The sequence below is a fragment of the Melozone crissalis genome, unplaced genomic scaffold (assembly GCF_028551555.1).
Source record: "Melozone crissalis strain CALT ecotype California unplaced genomic scaffold, PUWL_Pcris_2 ptg000029l_1, whole genome shotgun sequence".
Classification (NCBI taxonomy): Eukaryota; Metazoa; Chordata; class Aves; order Passeriformes; family Passerellidae; genus Melozone; species Melozone crissalis.
This window is the reverse complement of record NW_026535807.1, coordinates 18,080,354-18,098,787: the sequence shown is the minus strand read 5'-3', so window position 1 is coordinate 18,098,787 and position 18,434 is coordinate 18,080,354. Positions and strand designations below refer to the sequence as shown.

The following is an 18,434-nucleotide window of genomic DNA, read 5'->3' as shown; positions in this document are numbered from 1 at the left end:
GAAATCTGGGCCAAACACAACCTAAAGGTGTTCAGGAATCTGAAATCCAGGCCAAACACAACCTAAAGGTTCTCAGGAGTCCCAAATCCAGGCCAAACACAACCTAAAGGTTCTCAGGAGTCCCAAAATCCAGGCTGAGCACAACCTAAAGGTGTTTAGGAGTCCTGAAATCCAGGCCAAACACAACCTAAAGGTTCTCAAGTTCTCTCATGTTCTCATTTCTTGGCCTGAAATCCAGGCCAAACACAAACTAAAGGTGTTCAGGAATCTGAAATCCAGGCTAAGCACAACCTAAAGGTGTTCAGGAGTCTGAAATCCAGGCTGAGGACAACCTAAAGGTTTTCAGGAGTCCTGAAATTCAGGCCCAGAACAACCTGAAGATTCTCAGGAGTCCTGAAATTCAGGCCAAACACAACCTAAAGGTTCTCAGGTTCTCTCAGGTTCTCATTTCTTGGCCTGAAATCCAGGCCCAGCACAACCTAAAGGTGCTCAGGAGCCTTAAATCCAGGCCGAACACAACATAAATGTTCTCAGGAGTGCTGAAATCCAGGTCAAACACAACCCAAAGGTGCATCTCCCTTCACTGATCAGAAAATATCTTCACATTCTCCTTGGGAGTTACCATAACCCACCCCAGGGCCCACGTGTGGCTTTGGGGCCTTGGTTCTGCAGCCTGGGTTGGTGGAAAGAAAGCCCAAATCACAAATATTGTTAGAAATAGTCCTGACTTGTTGGGACTTCCAAAAATGTGAATTCCTAGATTTTGGAGTGTCAATGCCAATTCAGTTTTTTCATTGTATATAAATCAATCTGTGGTTTCAATTCTGGAACATTTCTCTCCCAATTTTCCCATGGGACTGAGTTTTGGTTCCCTCTGAGGGAGACACAAAATGATGGTTCTGTGCCTTCCTAAATCCAGGTTTCTTCCAAATGTCCTGCCCCAAGCACCTCACAATGGAGACATGCAAACAAGGCTTAGAGGATTTGAAGTCCTCTGCTAGTCTTCCACCTTGCCACGCACAAAATAAACCCCTAGAAATAAGATAAAGTAAAAATGAAATAGCTCTATTAGATTTAATGAAGTGACTCGAGACAAAGCAGTTCCATAAAAATGCTTTTTTTTTTAAGAAGTAACAGCAAGAGCTCAGAGAAGTGCTGACTGCAGGTACAGTTCTAGCCTATATTAAGATATATTTAGTGATTTCTAGGGAAACATTTCCTTGGGAGAAGGTCAGGAGCCATTTCTGTTGTTTAAAACTCCAGGTGCTGTGTCTGAGCTCCGGTGGGTTGGAGTTGCAGAGAAGGCAGCAGGTTTTATGACATTTCTTCTGGGCTGTCTCTTGTCTTTGTCCCCAGATCCTGTGCAGTACAGGATGCTGTTCCTCCACAGGTTTCTCACACAACCATCAAATAACAAAAAAAAGGCAAGAAAAAATTGTCCAGAACAAATAACCATGTTTGGAGTATTATCAGCTAAAAAAACCACATTCTTAGACAAAGTTTAGGAGTTTTCATACTGGGGCATCTGCACACCTCCCGGAACAACCATCCAGCAGCTGGATCCACGTACAAAACCACATTATTTAAAGCCAGGGAGTCAGTCCAGAGCAAGGGCTGACTGACACACCCAGCACTGCTCCCTCTATGCCACAGAGGGGTGACAGGAACCCTGTGTGAGTCCCCTCCTGCACCAAACAGAAGTGACCTCCTGGGGCTCCTCCATGCACAAAGGACATCACCCCAACCTCCTGCTAAAGAAATCCCTGCTCTGACTTCAAACTCCATCCCAGCTGGGCAGAGGAAGCAGTGCTTGATCTGAGGGGACCTAGGAAGGACTTTGAAGAGGAATCAGAATTGCAAGGATCATCCAGCCCAGCTGCTGGCCCTGCACAGGACACCCCAAACCCCACCCTGTGCCAGCAGAGGAGCTGGGTAGGGCTGCACTGTAGGATCCTGGATTCCTGTGGAGGGGAATTAGTTGTACAGACAGAGAGAGCCCTAAAGCTGGCCTTAAACCTGTTCTTTTCCCCTCAGGACACCTCCATTCTGTGAAGTAAATTGATCTGTTGGAGGAGCACACACAAACACAGGTCACTCCAGGGAGTGGGAAGTGCTGGCCAAACTTCAGGAGGAGCCACCCATGGAGGAAAATGGAAAATGTTTGGGAGCACATCCTGACAGAGACCAGGAACTTACAGCAGCAAAATTCAGAGCCCTTCAGAATCAGCCTCTATCCAATCTTCAGGAAAACAGTGGCTCAGGATGGGCCCATTCCACATTTGCAGCCCTGCTGAAGCCAGTGGAGGGTGGAGGGAAGGAGATGGGAGCAGCTGAGGCGCTGTCAGCATCACCAAACTCGCCCTGAAAGGAGATTTCTTCCCAAGCAAACCACAGGACAGGCTGGTCCCCTTTATGTACACACATGGACAGCTGAAATGGGCTGAAATGCTTACAGGTTAGAAGGTCTATACAACATTACACCAGCCACAAATCAAAGTAGAAAAGTTTTACAGCACATTATACAGGTCCCTCTAAAAGTCTAAAAAAAAAACCAAAAAACATTGACTGGAATCACCATATTACAAGAAGTCATCACTAACAGACCATATAATACTATTTCTTTTTCTTTTACAGAATCATTATGGATAGAGTAATTTAAAAAAATCACTTTTTAAACAAGTATACAATTTTCACTTTAAAATTAACTGGTTAATAAAATTCTGTGCAAAACAAGCCAGCCTCTATAATTAAGTGAATTTATTTATTTCTTTATACAAAAAAAATAAAACAAGAAAAAAAAAAAGTTCTTTCAGAAATGTGTCTCCTTTTCTGTGATGGTGGAAATGGTGCCATCTCCTTTCAGTTTGGCATCGCAGTCATTTATTGCTGCAATGTAGGCTCCTCCTCCAAGCTTGCCCCGCATTTTCAGGTCTGAGCTAGGTGTAATCAGCTTCCTGAATTTCTAGAAAATTGGAGAAATTGGAAATCATTATGTTTTTCTTGGTCACAGACACACCTGTCTTTAATAGATCCATTAGAAAAGCCTTTTCTCCTGCTTTTCTCATTTATTTCCCTGTTGTGGGCACACCCTCAGACCTGCAGGCTGCACAATTCTGGATAAATCCAGACCAAAGACGGCAAAGCTCAAAGCAAAGTGAATTTTTATGTTGATTTAACCATCCCTTTTTATGAAGACTCTCAGCACTGTGTCTGTTCTACAGGTACATTTTGTTTCTCATTTTATCATCCATGATGTCCACTGGAAAAAGAAAATAAACCAGAGACAGCCAAGGTGTATTGAGCTGTGATAGAGCAAAACCTGCTTTCACTTTTCTAGCAATGACATCCACAGCAAGGTTGCTGCTCACAGCAGGAAGTTGGCTCCTCAAGAAGCTCCCAGCTGTGATTCAAAGAATCCTCTTGTCATCCTGGCAGGGAAAAGATATTGACCTGTCTGCAGTGCTGCAGCTCCAGCAAAGTCTGCTCACCGGCAGGGACAGGTGAATTGAGGAGATATTTAATGTTTAGATTTGTGCAGGCTTCCTTTTTCGACTCTCTGAGACAACTAAATTATGGAGAATTCAGTTTTAGTTTATATATCCAGTAAAGATTTCCTAGGCAGTCTCCAGGCTGTGTTTAACCAGCTGAACAGGGCCTTTGCAATATGGACAAAACGAGGCTTTTCTGCAATGTTAGAACCCAAAATGGCTGAAAAACATTTGTATTTTTGTTTTTTCCACTATTGTTTCCTTCACTGCCTTTCTTTGAAGCTCCCACAGAAACGAGCAACTTCCAAACTTAAATTTGATGATAACCTCAGTCTAGACCTGAGCTAACCTGATACCAAATGTCAGAAAATTCCACTGAATCTCTATGTTTCCCTGAGTTTCTCATTTAAAGAACTGAAATTAGAAAAACTCTCCAGAAAATGGGAACGTGGGCAACCTGGCTCCTGGAGAAAATCCTGGCAGCACAAACGAAAACCATGGGAAAATGGAATGGCTGGTACAAACCTTGAGGGATTTGGGTGATAGGCAGTCTCCAGGCTGTGTTTAACCAGCTGGACAGAGTCTGCAAAACGAGGCTTTTCTGCTATGTTGGAATCCCAAATGGCTGAAAAAGGTTTGTATTTTTGTTTCTTCCACTATTGTTTCCTTCACTGCCTTTCTTTGGAGCACTCACAGAAACGAGCAACTTCCAAACTTAAATTTGACAACAACCTCAGCCTAGACCTGAGCTAACCTGACACCAAATGTCAGAAAATTCCACTGAATCTCTTTATTTACCTGAGTTTCTCATTTAGAGAACTGAAATTAGGAAAACTTTCCAGAAAATGGGAATGTGGGCAAGGCAGCTCTTGGAGAAAATCCTGGCAGCACAATGAAAACCTTGGAAAAGGGAGTGGATGGTACAAACCTTGAGGGATTTGGGTGATGTTACAACATTTTAAGCTACAAATTGTGCTGGGACAGAGCACTTTAAATTGGTTGGTTTATCACTGGCAGCAAAAATCCCAACAGGAATTCAGAACAAAGCAGAGAAAGTTCAGAATTTTCTTTCCAGCAGCGGCTGAGAGCCATAAGGCAGGGAACAGGGATGTGGCACTGCTGTTGTGATTAGAGGGTGCAGGTGAGTGTTGGAACTCAGGACATCCCTCTGGCTGGCCTGGATGGCTCAAACCCCTGCCAGGGGGCTCAGAGACCCTGGCACAGAGCCCAAGATCCCTGTGACTTTGATCTTGACCCATGGAAAAAATTACCAACATTATATGAAGGGTTACAAGCCACGAAAGTCTAAGTAGAATAATAATCAGTTTGTCATGGGGTGAAAAATAGATTTTTGGGGTTTTTAGAATGGGAGCTCGGGAGGCAAGATGGAGGAATCTGGGCAGGTCCTGCCTTTCTCCTTCTTCTTGGCCTCCATCTTCTGCTGTGATGTTGGCACGTTTAGATTGGTTTAGAGTAGAAGCTCACTGTCTAACATAGGTGATAGGTATTGGGAAGTTATGGTAAATAGTGTACACGTAGTTTTAATATAAAAAGATAACACCACCCTGAGGGTAGCCAGTGTGCCTCTGTCTGACCTGCTGGACGGACCTCAGCAGCCCTGAGAAAGAATTTTATAGATGAGAAACAATAAACCACCTTGAGAAAGAAAATAGAAGAGCTCTAACTCCTTCTTTGACTGCCAGCCTGAGAAAAGACACTTTCTAACATATCTCTGACCAGCAGAACTCCCGAGAGGCGAGGAGTCCACCCCCTTCCCAGCTCTTTTTGCAGCATCACTGATCTCTCTGCAGCTCTCTCTCACCTCCATGAAGGTGCCCTCTGTCTTCCAGAGCTTGATGCAGATCCACAGCGGGATGCAGACCATGGAGGAGAGTGCCATCATCCAGCCGATGCCGTAGCCCCAGTCAGGGTAGATGTACACGTTGTTGTACTTCAGGGGCTTGTATTTCACCAGGAAAAAGATGAAGATTCCCTGAAACAAGCAGAGATATTTTGTCAGAGGTATCTGGGCAAAGCCTGCGTGTGTAACAAGGATTTGGCTGAGTGTTTAGACCAGGCCAGGCTCCCTGAGGAGGGAGAGCAGAGGGAAGCTCTTCACTCACAGCAAAAAACCCACCAGCAACATCCTCTTTTCTGTACAGCCTAAATAACACATCTCAGAGGCTCCTGCAGGAACGAGCAACCTTTCAAGTTTAATCCTATTTACCTCTTGATGACAATAAACCCAGCACTTTGATGGCAAACAGCACCTGGGCAGGAAAGATTAAGTTTTGCTACAGTGAACCAGCTGTGATTAAATAACATGAGCTGGGTTCTCTCCAACCTGTCAGGATGAAAAATGAAAGCCAAAATTTTTGAAGTTGCTTTAATCCACTGTGTCTATCTGCAGTTCCAGTGCTTTCATCCTGCCAAAAACCCTAAAAAATCTGTCTCCATTTCTAATCAAGCAGCTTGGACCATTTCAATGTATGAAATAGAGAAAAGCTACCATGTAATTTTCCCCAAAGTGGTGAAACGAGTGCACATGGTATGGAGGCCATTTCAGATTTGGTGCAAATGGGTCAGAAATTTTCCTAACTTTGAAAATGGGAGCCTGGATCTCGAGGTGCCCCAGCTGCTGTGGTTTGCAGTTGCCATCACTGGAGTGTTGCACAGCTGGAAGGGGTTTTGGCATCTCATCCTCAATTTTAAGGGCAATCAGCTCATGCTGTTTTTGGAACTTTGTCCCTGTGATGCTGCCACAGCTCTGCAGAGCTGGCACCATCTTCCATCCCCTTCTTCATGCCCATGGGATGGGCTTTTGGCCTCTCCTGCTACTTTTAAAAGTAAAAAATGTCTTGTCTCCTTTGGAAAATGTCCACTCCCCCCAAAGAAAGAGGAGAAGGGAGGAGAAAGCAGCAAAGGACCCAGCACAAATCTGGAGGAGCTCAGGCTGTGTGTTGGCACACAAGGTGCACCAACTAGAGAGAAAAACATCTCTCTTGTTCTGGCAAATGTTTATTTAGGGCACTGGGATTATTTTTGTCCCTATGATTGTACCTACTAAGATTTTTCACAGAATATTTAGCAATTTTACAGATACTTAACAATTTTACAGATCCTACAAAGCACTTTTTATTTGAAATACATGCTACAATTCAATAGGCATTTCTCTCAACTATTAGCTGCAGCAAAAGTAGAAAAAAAACATTTTCAGTGCCCCCTCTTTATGTCTAAAACAAGTGTTTTGGACATTCTGTACTTACTGCACAAATACCTGGAGTTAGGACCATCCAGCACCACTTAATCAATGACACAGGTTTGTACCCAATCATGTCTTCGATGTTCTCATAAAAGCGATTGCTGCCTGCCCAAAACCAAAGGAAAAGCAGATGTAGAGTGCACATGGAAGGGGCTGTCCAGGTCAGGATTTAAAGCAGGGAAGGACAGACAGGGGAAGGCTGAAGCTGCTCCTCTTTCCCTGGAAAACTCCTCCCTCCCATCTGCACTAAGGGGTTGAGCTACAATTTCTGCTGCTATAAAACTTCTGCTGCTATAAAACTTTTATTTCATACAGATCATTGTATCATTTATCAGAGAGAGAGGTTTCATTAGTGTAGCACAAGCTGTCACAAAAATATGAATATTTCATTTAGTCCTACTCTCCTTTTTCCTCCACACCTTGAGTTTTGCTTTCCTTCAGAACAAGTATAAACCTAATATATTCTGCTTAGTTGGTTTATTTTATTTGTTGTGGGATCAGAGTGTAAACAACTCCAGTCAAAGAGTATCTATTGTATATATAAATATAAATATAATTTATATATGTGAATATATTTAGGTGCTTATGTGTGAACCCAAGGATAGCTGGGCGCATGTGATCTGCAGTTCTATGGTGCTTTACAAAGTGAAATTATCCAGAGAGTGCATCTTTGTGGAGAAAAAGGCATTTATGATTTTTTGGGGGGAATAGGAATGGGGAAGGTCCCATTCCATAAGGGTACAAGGTTGTCACTTTGTTTTTATGCAAATAGAAAACTTTGATAAGAAAACCAGTGCAATTTTCATCACTCACCATACACCCAGCCTATGCAGACACACTCAAATATGGCCACAAAGAGCAGGCACATCCCACTGGCTGCATAGGAGTCAAAGAGCTGGAACACATACATCCCACCCTGAAAGAGAAAATGGGAAAGGGGAAAAAAAATTGGGGTTGGCACCAGTGGGAATATTTAATAGCAAATCTCTTTAAATTACACTGTCAAGCTGTTGGCTGCCTGGCAAGCTTCCTATTCAAGTTGGTTCCTTCTTGAACAAAGAATTTTAATTTCTTAGTTTGTTTTTTTACTCTGCACTTCTTTAAGGGTGGTAAATCTGGAGTGGGGAGAAGTAAATTTGATTTTTTTTTCCCAAAAATGCTCTCCTACCTCCCTGCTTTTACCTCTGTTCTTTTTATCACATCAAGCTGTAGATATTCCCAGGTGATTCTGACCTCCAGATCCTGGTTCTGTATCTGTGTTGTTAATATGTAAAATATTTAATTAAAATGTGGGGAAAGAAGGTAAAATCTGTAGCTACAAAAATCCCTCTCTGATGGTGTAGGGACTAAAAATTGAGTAAAGTGACCTAAAAAGTGTGAATGCAGCTCACAGACTTGAAGCCGCATGACTGAAACAAATCTTTATTATTTGTCACAAAGAAAAAGAAATAAGAATTCTCCAATCAATAACATTAGGGTTCAAATAATTAAAGTTTTATGGATAATATTATGCTTTTTATGTAAGACATAATTAAAATTATATAGATAATATTACACTTTTTATGTGAGACACAATCATTTATCACATCTGTATTTAATATTGAAATAATGAGGAGCAGGAGTTCACAAGAGAGCATTTCAAAGGAAAGGAATTCCAAGGAAGGAAAGAGGGGCTTGAGATGAGCTCCTCAGTTGGAATGTAATGTTTTTTGGGGAGCTCATGTAACCCATTGCATCTCAGACAACTTTCTGCAGATGGAAGAGAATCCTAAAAATAGGAAAAAAATTAAATTTCTACTGCAAAATCATCATGGTGAGGCTCAGCAAATACCTGAGCAAAACGCAAATTTAGAAAACAACCAACTAAGACAATACAAGGTAAGGAGAACAAAACCCCTGCATGGATATTCCTGCAGTTTGCACAACTTGCTTCCCTTTCACTTCTCAGTTTGTATTTTTTATTTCTTTATATTTCTTTTCTTATATTTCTTAGTATATCTTAATATCTCTCAGTGCTCTGTTCAGCATGTGCCCTGTGGAGGGGTTATTCCAAGATTTCCCATTTTGCATAGCAAAGATGATTTATTTCACTGAGAATAAGAATAATTTACAGGTAAATATAGAGTCAATAAATATATAAAATTTCTGTTCAATGCATTATTTCACACAGAGCATCACATCTCTTATCAGACAGGGAGGTTTGATTAGTGTAATCAAATATTAATGTTCCAAATTCCAGATTTTTCCAAGTTGGAAGGGACACGAAATTTCTGCTCAGAGACTGGCAGCACTGACTGACATGGCCTGGTGATCTGGAAACCAAAGATGGTTTGATTTTCTCTTTTCCCTTCATCTTTATTGTTCTTTCCATCCAAAATGTGGTTGTTCCTGCCCAGGGCAAGCAAGCAGAAGCCATGATCAGTGTGTCAGTCAGCTGCACTGATTGACATGGCCTGCTGATCTGGAAACCAAATATGGTTTGATTTTCTTTTTTCACTTTACTTCATCTTCTTTATTGCTCTTTCCATCCAAAATGTGGTTGTTCCTGCCCAGGGTGAGCAAGCAGGAACCACAATCAGTGTGTGTGGCTGTCTGGTGCAAAGCAGATGGAATTTCGTTGGCTGGGCTGTGTATTTCTGATTAAAACATTTCCTGAGCTCAGCTGATAAAACAAAGCCACTTTTCCAATTTCAGTTGTTACACAGGAGATGAGAACAGTCTCTCAAGGATTTTATGGCCACATTCCTGTCTGTGGCAAAGGTTCTTGTGCTTTATCTGTGGTGGTAAGAACCACAAGTTCTTTCTCTCTGAGCAGTGCAGGAAAAGCAGGGGAGAAAGTGGGGGAAAAAGTGATGGGGAGAAAGTGATGCATTCATTGATATCAGAAGGCCAAATAATTACTTTATTGTCACCATGATATTTTCTGAACAATCCCTTTGCCAGGATTTTCTCCTGAGAAGCTGAGAAGCCTCAGAGGAAAAGAAAATCAATAATTATCTGCTGCTGTGGAATGCAACAGGTGCATCTTTGATTGGTTCATGTTGGTTGTTTCTAATTAATGGCCAATCACAGTCAGCTGGCTCAGACTCTGAGAGTCACAAGATTTTATTATCATTCCTTTCTATTCCTTTCAAGCCTTCTGATGAAATCCTTTCTTCTATTCTTTTAGTATAGTTTTAATATAATATATATCATAAAATAATAAATCAGCCTTCTGAAACATGGAGTCAAGATCCTCATCTCTTCCCTCATCCTGGGACCCCTGTGAACACCACCACATTTTATTATACTGTATTATTCGATATTATATTACACTACATCTAAACTCAATCTGCACAAGCACCCAGCTCAACTGCACAGAATATTGTGATTGTGGGCTGAGTCCCAACACACACATTTGACCCTGACAGGCTGAAGAAACAAACCCCCATCACTTTGGGGGAACAATCTCCACATTGCATTCTGCTTTGGCACAGCACAGACACAGCAAACGAGATAAGAATTGTTTTGATCATTCTTTACTCTGCTTCTCTCAGGTTCAGAGGGTGTGAATGCCTCAGAGCAGGGCAGCTCTCACCTCAGTTAACATGACGAGGCCGAGGAAGTAGGACACGACGGAGAGGCCGAGGATGAGCAGCTCCCTCCTGTAGCCCCTGCGGAACACCTTGGGGTACATGTCCACCACGGCTGTCACAATGCTTTCCACACACACAAACTGCAACAAAGGACAGCAAAGGTCCAGTCACATCTGTCTCCTCTGCTGCCGCCATTGGCATTTGCCACCTAACACTTCAAATATCCTGCTGTGTTTTCATCATCCCCAGGGTGATCCCTGGGGATGCTCCATAAGGAGAAGCTCAAGCTGAGAGGAACATCTCCCAATGAAAAAGTCCAAGTTTATGGATTTCCACCAAATTTAAACAGTTGGATGCTCTAATATTATCCCAGACTGTATTTACCCTGTAGCAGGTGGACTAAATGAAAATTAAACCTTTCAAATGTGGCTTGAATGGGAATTAAATAATGTACAAACCCTTCATGGGATCATGTCACTCCAGGCACTTTTGCCAGTTTTGCTATGTATCCTTCAACCTGCTAAAGGAGCAGCAGGGTTTGGGGGAAGTTCTCTCCATTTACCAGAAGAGAGAAGTTCCCCAGAGCTGTTGAGTGCCCAAGCCAGGTACCTCTAACAAAATTCAGTGTCTTTAAACATCAAAAAAAGCAAAAGCCCTGAGCTTCTGAGTCAGGGCGCTGGAACAAGGTTTCTAAAACAGACTAATTCTAACCTAGTCAGAGGTCTATGAAAAGTCAAAAAATATTGTGTTCTTCTTAGACAATGGAAATGGAATCAGAACAACCTATTGGTTACTAGCAACATATTCCTAAAACTTATTCCCTTATAAAGAACTATTCCCATTAATCACCATATAGACAGCAACACTATCATTAAAATAGAAGCCCTCTTATTATCACCACCTGGATATGTAGTAGTATACAGCATTTGTAAATACTTTTAGAACATATATATATATATATATATATATATATATATATATATATAAAAACACACACACATGTATATATATATATAAATTTACATCAATTTTTAAACATATATGCCTGAAAAAAACTAAATTAACTCCCCAAAATAGACATTGGAATAGTCAAGAGCAGAATCCAGGAACTGGTCACTTAAAAAAAAAAAATACTTTTAAGAACCTGATAGATCATTAAAAAGAACAGTTATTAAAACATTAAATTTAAGGATTGGAAATGTCATGCAAAATGAGCCCTGCTGAGCTGTAGAATCATAAACTTTCTGCACCCAGTGGTGCCAAGGGCTGAGCTGCATGCTAAAAATCTCGGGCACTTCACATTTTTCTTTGAGCAGCTTTTGTAATTTTTACAGTCACACAAGGACAACGACTTCTGTGCTGCCCCTTTGCTGCAGGATATGACTGCACATTCCTTGCTATGGTGTCTTGCAGTAAAAATACACCATAGAAAATTACATTATCCCTATCTGATATTCAGCTTCAAAATTCATTGCCGAGTGCTTTAAGAATGGGCTGGTGTTTTACTGAAGCGTGAATTTTAATCAGCCCTGTTGAAGTTCAGACTGATTTCCATGTTAATAACGAGAGCTGGAGTCAGGCTGAGCCAGCCTTTGCAGTGAATCATGAAGGAATATCCAGAATCACAACTGAGATTTAAAATAGCAAAGAATCGAGTTAGGGTTCAGTCATTCATCAGACTGATGGTGTTTAGGAGTGATTTCCACCTGGTGGGGAGGTGGAAATAAAAAGCCAAAGCTCATTGCAGTGGGGTTTGTTTCATACCTGACTGTCCAAGCCCAGGAAGATGAGCATCATGAAGAACAGAGCTGCCCACAGAGGAGACAGAGGCATCATGGTGACAGCTTTAGGGTAAGCAATGAATGCAAGCCCTGGTCCTGAAAAGGAGTAAAGAAATTAAAAGTTTATACTTGTGTGGGAGTTTGAGATGGAGTTCAGCTCCTCCACAGCAGCCTGAGCTGTGGGAGAACAGCACTGCTGACACCAAAAGTGAGCAGGGCTCACTCAGCATCACTTTTCACACTGTTTTATCTGGACACAGCCATTTTCTCACTTTTCCTCTTCCTGCTCCGTTCCCCATCCCCTGTGGAAGCTGAGAGTGTGGATGCCCAGCCACTGCTCAGGGTCAGCCCACCACAATCTCATTCTTTTCCATGGCAGATAAGAGGAACTAAACCCAAGGCTGAACTCTTGACAAACTCTGCATCTCTCATAGTCTAAACAATTTTATCAGAAATGGCACAACCCTGCCTGCATTCTGGCCAAAGGATGCTCAGCTTCTCTTCAGGCATCCCAGTGCTTTCTGTTCCCCTTTTTTGTGTGGATGTGCAGCTCTACAAACATCCCTGAATAAATCATAGCTGTGCTCCTGTGATTGCTTTATATAACTTAGGAACATATCCTGGAGTCTTTTTTTTTTTTCTCCTATTTTTCTTCAGGTTGGTTCCCATCCTGCTCTGTGTTTTGGGGTGCTGCTGCTGCTGCTGTGTGACATTGGCTACATATTTAGAGAAATCTTCAAAATAGAACATTTTTGTAACTGATAACTTCTCAGATCTGCTAAGGCACCTTCTCACCTTGCTCATGTTTTTCTGGTTTTATTTATCAGATGTTTTTTTATGAAGCCAGCCAGCTTTCAAAGCAGGGGCACAAAGGCCAATAAAGAAGAACTCTGTGCTCCTGCTGCAGTAACTTCAGTGCAGATCTGTCACACTCTGCTGCTTCTTCATTTAAAGCAGCATTCAATAGCTCCTATAATGAAGTGGAAACCAATTGTATGGATTTTAGGAAAAGATAAATATTTTCCATGAGAGCATCAGTGAAACCCTGCTTGTTTTGCAGTTTTCCTGGGATTAACTCCATGAGAGTCATTTTTCGTCCTCAACAGCTCAGCATTACATTGGTTTGGTGTTATATTTTTGGGGGGTTTTTTTTGTTTGTTTTTTTTGGTTTTTTTTGGTTTTGTTTTGGGGTTTTTTTGGGTTTTGGGGGGTTTTTTTGGTTTTTTCTTTTTTGGGGGGGGGGGGGTGTGCAGCCTCCTGCTCTTTTTCTCCTGCTTGAGGATGTTACAGCCACAAAGGTGTGGAGTAACTTCCATCAGATGCCCAGCTCCAATGGTGGTTGTGGATGGTTAATTTTTCATAAATCTATGTCTGTGTGCCCTTCTGATTTCTCATTTAACAGCAACAGCATCTTTTCTTTAATATCCTTTTTCATTTTTTTTTTCCTCCCAGAAGGAATAAATACTTGTGGATTTAAGTCTGTCTCACTGAAAAAAGCTGGAATGCAGATGAGGATTAACACTCGCAACTGAGTTTATCTCTGCTGAACAACATTCTGGATGCTCAGCTGGAGAAAGTTTGTGTAGTTTGTGACTCCCTGAATTCATCAGTTTGGTTCTGTGCACAGCAACATTCATTTTTTCCACACACAAATGTGTGGCCACAAAAAAAAATAGTTCAGAATTCTTCCTGCAGCAGTTATTCCATTGAGTCATCCCATCCACAGACTGTGAACTCTGGCCTCAGCCTCTGGGCATTTTTGTTAACTCAGAAATCTGCTTTTGGAACTCACCTGATTCTGCAACTTCTGCAATGGGCACGCCTTGTTCATAAGCCATAAATCCAAGAACTGAAAAGATAGCAAAACCAGCAACAAAGCTTGTGCCACTGTTCAAGCAGCAGAGCATGATGCAGTCTCTGAAAATATAAATAAAAAACACTGCAGTTGATCTCCAGAGCTGGGGTTTCTTCCATCCACTCAGCCAGAGGACTGACACAACCCTGGGCTGCAGGAATGGAAAGTTCATTAACAGTGTTGTTCATTAACAGTCAGGTCCCAACTCAGATTATTCCTGAGAGCAACCGGGAATTAGGAGGATTATCAGAATATCCTTGCTTGTGTTCTGACTGCTGGAGTTGACTTGTTGCAAGGCCCTGGCAGTTTTCAAGTAAAATCTTTAAAAAACATGTAAAACTATGTCAAACATGTAATAATTGTTAAGAACAATTTCTCCATAATAATTATACTAATAGATTCCAGAGGGTATGAACTCATTAATAAACTCCATAAAATGGTAAAGCTTGTTTGCTGGGGGAAAAAAACCCAAAATGTGGTCAGATCTCAGCTCCTTCTATCCCTATTAAAGAACATTGGAAAAATATATCCATGCAATATATTGGCAAAATATATCCATGCACTTTGGTTGCTAGACATATTTAAGAAATGAAAAGTAAGAAATAAAAATAAAAATAAAAATAAAAATAAAAAATAATAAAAATAAAAATAGAAATAAAAATAAAAATAAAATTAAAAATAGGCAAGGGCTGTGCAGGGCCAGAGAAGTGTCAGATAATCACATCCCACACTTCAAACCACGACAAGGAAAAGGCCAAGGTGAAGGAGGATTTCTTTACCCAGGCTGGAAACATCTTTGATAATAATTATACTAATAGATTCCAGAGGGTATGAACTCATTAATAAATTCTTTAAATGGTACTGCTTGTTTGCTGGGGGAAAAAAACCCACAATGTGGTCAGATCTCAGCTCCTTCTATCCCTGTTAAAGAACATTGGAAAAATATATCCATGCAATATATTGGCAAAATATATCCATGCACTTTGGTTGCTAGACATATTTAAGAAATGAAAAGTAATAAATACAATAAAAGAAATAAAAATAAAAAGAGGCAAAGGCATTGCAGGACCAGAGATGTCTCAGACAATGATATCCCACACTTCAAACCACGACAAGGACAAGGCCAAGGTGAAGGAGGATTTCTTTGCCCAGGCTGCAAACATCACCAGAGTAAATCACTTTGCAGAAAGGGAAGATCCTCCTGCAGAAAGGTGTGATTCCCCTAGAGCCCAAGGAAATATAAATTTTGCTGTTCCTGCTGCTCTGACAGCCCTTCAGGAGTGACAGGTGATTGATGCTGACAGTCCCTCCTTGGGGACTGTTTGCAGAGACAGCTGTGTGCTTGAGAGAGTAACAATCCAACCTGGATGTCTGGGGTAAATTAGGGTTCTAACCCACTGAAACACAAGGCAAGCCTGGGGCTGTCTCCAGCCCATCCCTTAATCTGCTTTATCCCCATCCCACTGTGGCTCTGAAGGAAATTTTTATGCAAGATATCAATGAGAAGAAAGGACCCTGTAAAATCCAGCAGATTCCTAATTCACAGCTTCAATAATTCAGTAAATATTAATATAAATAATAATTCATCTTTGTCACAGATTTGTTGAGAATCAGAGACAAATCCTACTTCCAAGTCCTGGCAATTATTCCCTCCAAACTTCTCTGCTGATCTCCCTACTAAATATTTGTCCCATTTAGTATTTTTATCCTGCCACTTCTCATCCATTTTTGGAGCTCAGAGTGAGGTGAGCAGTTCCAGCATCCTATTCCTTCACTGAAGAGCCCTGCAGTGGCTCCCAGATGTGCCCAAAGCTCTTCTGGCTGCCCTGGGACTCACTGAGCACCAGGCACACACATTTCCCTGGCAGGGAGCACCTGCACATCCCTGAGCTGCAAAGCCAAGCACCAGCTCAGCCTGGGGCCATGCGAGCCTTTGGCTCCTTCTCATCACCTCAGCTACACTTCATTTGAACTATTATTTTGGGAAGGTTTTATGTTTTCACAACAAATTCAGAGTGAAAATAATCTCTGTGGCACAACATCTACAAATTGCCAAAATGTGCCCAGCAAAGAAAAAGAATGAATATTCCCATTTGTACTGGAGACTCAGACATGGACAGGTGATGTTCACACTTGATTCATGCCTGGACTCTCTCTCACACTGTTCATTTGCAGTGAAATACTTGCTGAAATACAATTCTAACCTTTATTTATTTGTTTTTCATATTAAATTCTCCCTGTACTTGTGCCCTGTGGCACAACATCTACAAATTGCTGAAATGTGCCCAGCAATGAAAAAGAATGAATATTCTCATTTGTAATGGAAACACAGACATGTACAAGTGCAGTGATGTTTACACTTCCTTCATGCCTAGACTCTCTCACACTGTTCATTTGCAGTGAAATACTTGCTGAAAATACAATTCTAACCTTTATTTATTTGCTTTTCATATGAAATTCTCCCTGTAGTTATGCCCAGCCAGGCCAGTTCTACACTTGGGACGTTTTAAAGCAAAATAGCAATCCAAAATATAGAACTGAGGAGCACAGAGGCCGTTGTGCTTAGCAGAGATACAAAAAAAAAAAAAAAAAAAAAAAAAAAAAAAAAAAAAAAAAAAAAATCGGCCCCTTCTTGAACTTCTGAGTGAATTTCAGCTCTGAAGAGCTCTGGGGGGACTCTCATCCCACCTCTCTCATCTCAGCAACTGGTGAGTTCAACACCAAGAAATTGAAACTGAGTGTGATGAAACCCTGTTGATAAGAGAGGTCAGAAAGATGAATTTTATCATCCTCTGGGGGGAAAAGAGAGCTCCTGCTTTGGGGGGATGCAGCCAGATGATGCCTCCACTGGGCACGGGCTGTTTGCTTCAGATAAGATTTGCTTTAGATAATTCCCTGCTTCAAATGCAGTCTGAACAAGATCTTTCCTTCTGAGAAGTGCTGTGGCACAGGGAATTTGAGAGCTGCTGGTTCTGAGTGGGAGATAAAGGCTGAAACCCCTGGCAGTGATGCCTCAGGTTTTGGCTTTTATATTTTCAGATTCTGTGCTGTTTTAGGGTCTGGGCTTCACATGAGGGGATGGTGAGCTCTGTGCACAGAGCAGGGAGACAAAACAATTCCTGCTCCAGCTGGGCACCAAGGACAAATGATCCAAATCTCAGCCCAGGAGCACAAACACCGTGGGCTGGAGAGAGAAAAACAAGCAGGGTGGGACTGCCTGGGCTAAAGCTGGAATGGGACAATGAACTGCAAGGTGCAAATGGAGCAGAACTGATCACAGGGAGAGACCCCATGACTGGTCGTGCATTTTGGGGCCATTTTGGGACCATTTTGGTTCATCTTGGGTGCAGCCCTGGCTGGGCTCTTGTGCTGCCCAAGGTGCATCCATGGAGGAGATCCTTTGAATAAATCCCTGCTGTCACGGACATCTTTTATGAAAAATCCTTTCTTTAGGATTTTTCCTCCTGAGAAGCTGGGAGGCCTTAGGAACAAAACGTAAACAATGATTATCTGCTGCTGTGGAATGCAACAAGTAAATCAAGTAGATCTGTGATTGGCCCATGTTGGTTGTTGCTAATTAATGGCCAATCACAGTCAGCTGGCTCGGACTCTCTGTCCGAGACACAAACCTTTGTTTTGATTCTTGTTTGTCTATTCTTAGCCAGCCTTCTGATGAAATCCTTTCTTCTATTCTTTTATTATAGTTTTAATGTAATATATATCATAAAATAATAAATCAGCCTTCTGAAACATGGAGTCAGATCCTCCATGTCTCTTCCCTCATCCTCAGAGCCCTGAGGATCTGGATCCATTCACTGTGAAACCAATGAGTTTTAAACCACAAATGCTCAGGAACCAATGGAAGGGCAACATGAATTTTTTATGTGCCACCCTTGGCAGGAGGACATCAGAGCCTGACTGAAGCCCAGACTGATTTCAAGTGAAAGGAAAACTTGAAATTTTTATGAAAACTTCACATTCTTGCAAATTAAACTCCTGCCAATCACCTGAATAATTGAAGATGTGCATCACTTCTCCTCTCCCTGTCTGACAGGCAGCACACCTCTGAAAATTCATCCAGCCTTCCTGAGGAGCCTCTCTGAGCCCACAGAGCCCCTGGCATCCCTCCAGTCCCTTCCTTGCCTTTATGGGTTCCTTAAAACCCAATTGAGAAATTCCCATTTCTCTTTTCCTCCTAGACTAGAAACTTGACAAAGGACAAATGTTCAGGTCTTAAAAGTTTTGTGCATGTGTGAAATCACTCCTTCATCTCCTGCTCCACAATGGGAACAGGGGAAATGACCCTGGACTTTTACCTGGGAATGGATTTGGGATTCTGAGTTGGATAAAGATCAGAGGAAACATCAGTACAGCTGTGTGTGATCCCTGTGGGGAAACACTGCCAGGGTTTCACCTTCTCAGAGGATTCACTTGGGATCCACACTCTGGGATACCCCGGAAGGAATTTTTTTA

At 41.8% G+C, this 18,434-nt stretch overlaps 1 protein-coding gene across 1 annotated transcript in view; it reads right to left on the bottom strand.

Annotated features, from left to right (window-relative positions):
- Window positions 1–1,658: 1,658 nt before the first annotated feature.
- The window catches only part of SLC6A11 (solute carrier family 6 member 11), a 105,270-nt gene continuing 88,494 nt past the window's right edge, over window positions 1,659–18,434 (bottom strand). Inside the window, exons 9-15 of the mRNA XM_054281045.1 lie at window positions 13,899–14,023; window positions 12,090–12,202; window positions 10,328–10,465; window positions 7,564–7,666; window positions 6,755–6,855; window positions 5,311–5,481; window positions 1,659–2,962 (exon numbers count right to left, since the gene is read on the bottom strand). Of these exons, the coding sequence (XP_054137020.1) occupies window positions 2,810–2,962; window positions 5,311–5,481; window positions 6,755–6,855; window positions 7,564–7,666; window positions 10,328–10,465; window positions 12,090–12,202; window positions 13,899–14,023 (904 nt within the window). The 3' untranslated portion in view covers window positions 1,659–2,809. The remainder of the gene's footprint in view (window positions 2,963–5,310; window positions 5,482–6,754; window positions 6,856–7,563; window positions 7,667–10,327; window positions 10,466–12,089; window positions 12,203–13,898; window positions 14,024–18,434) is intronic.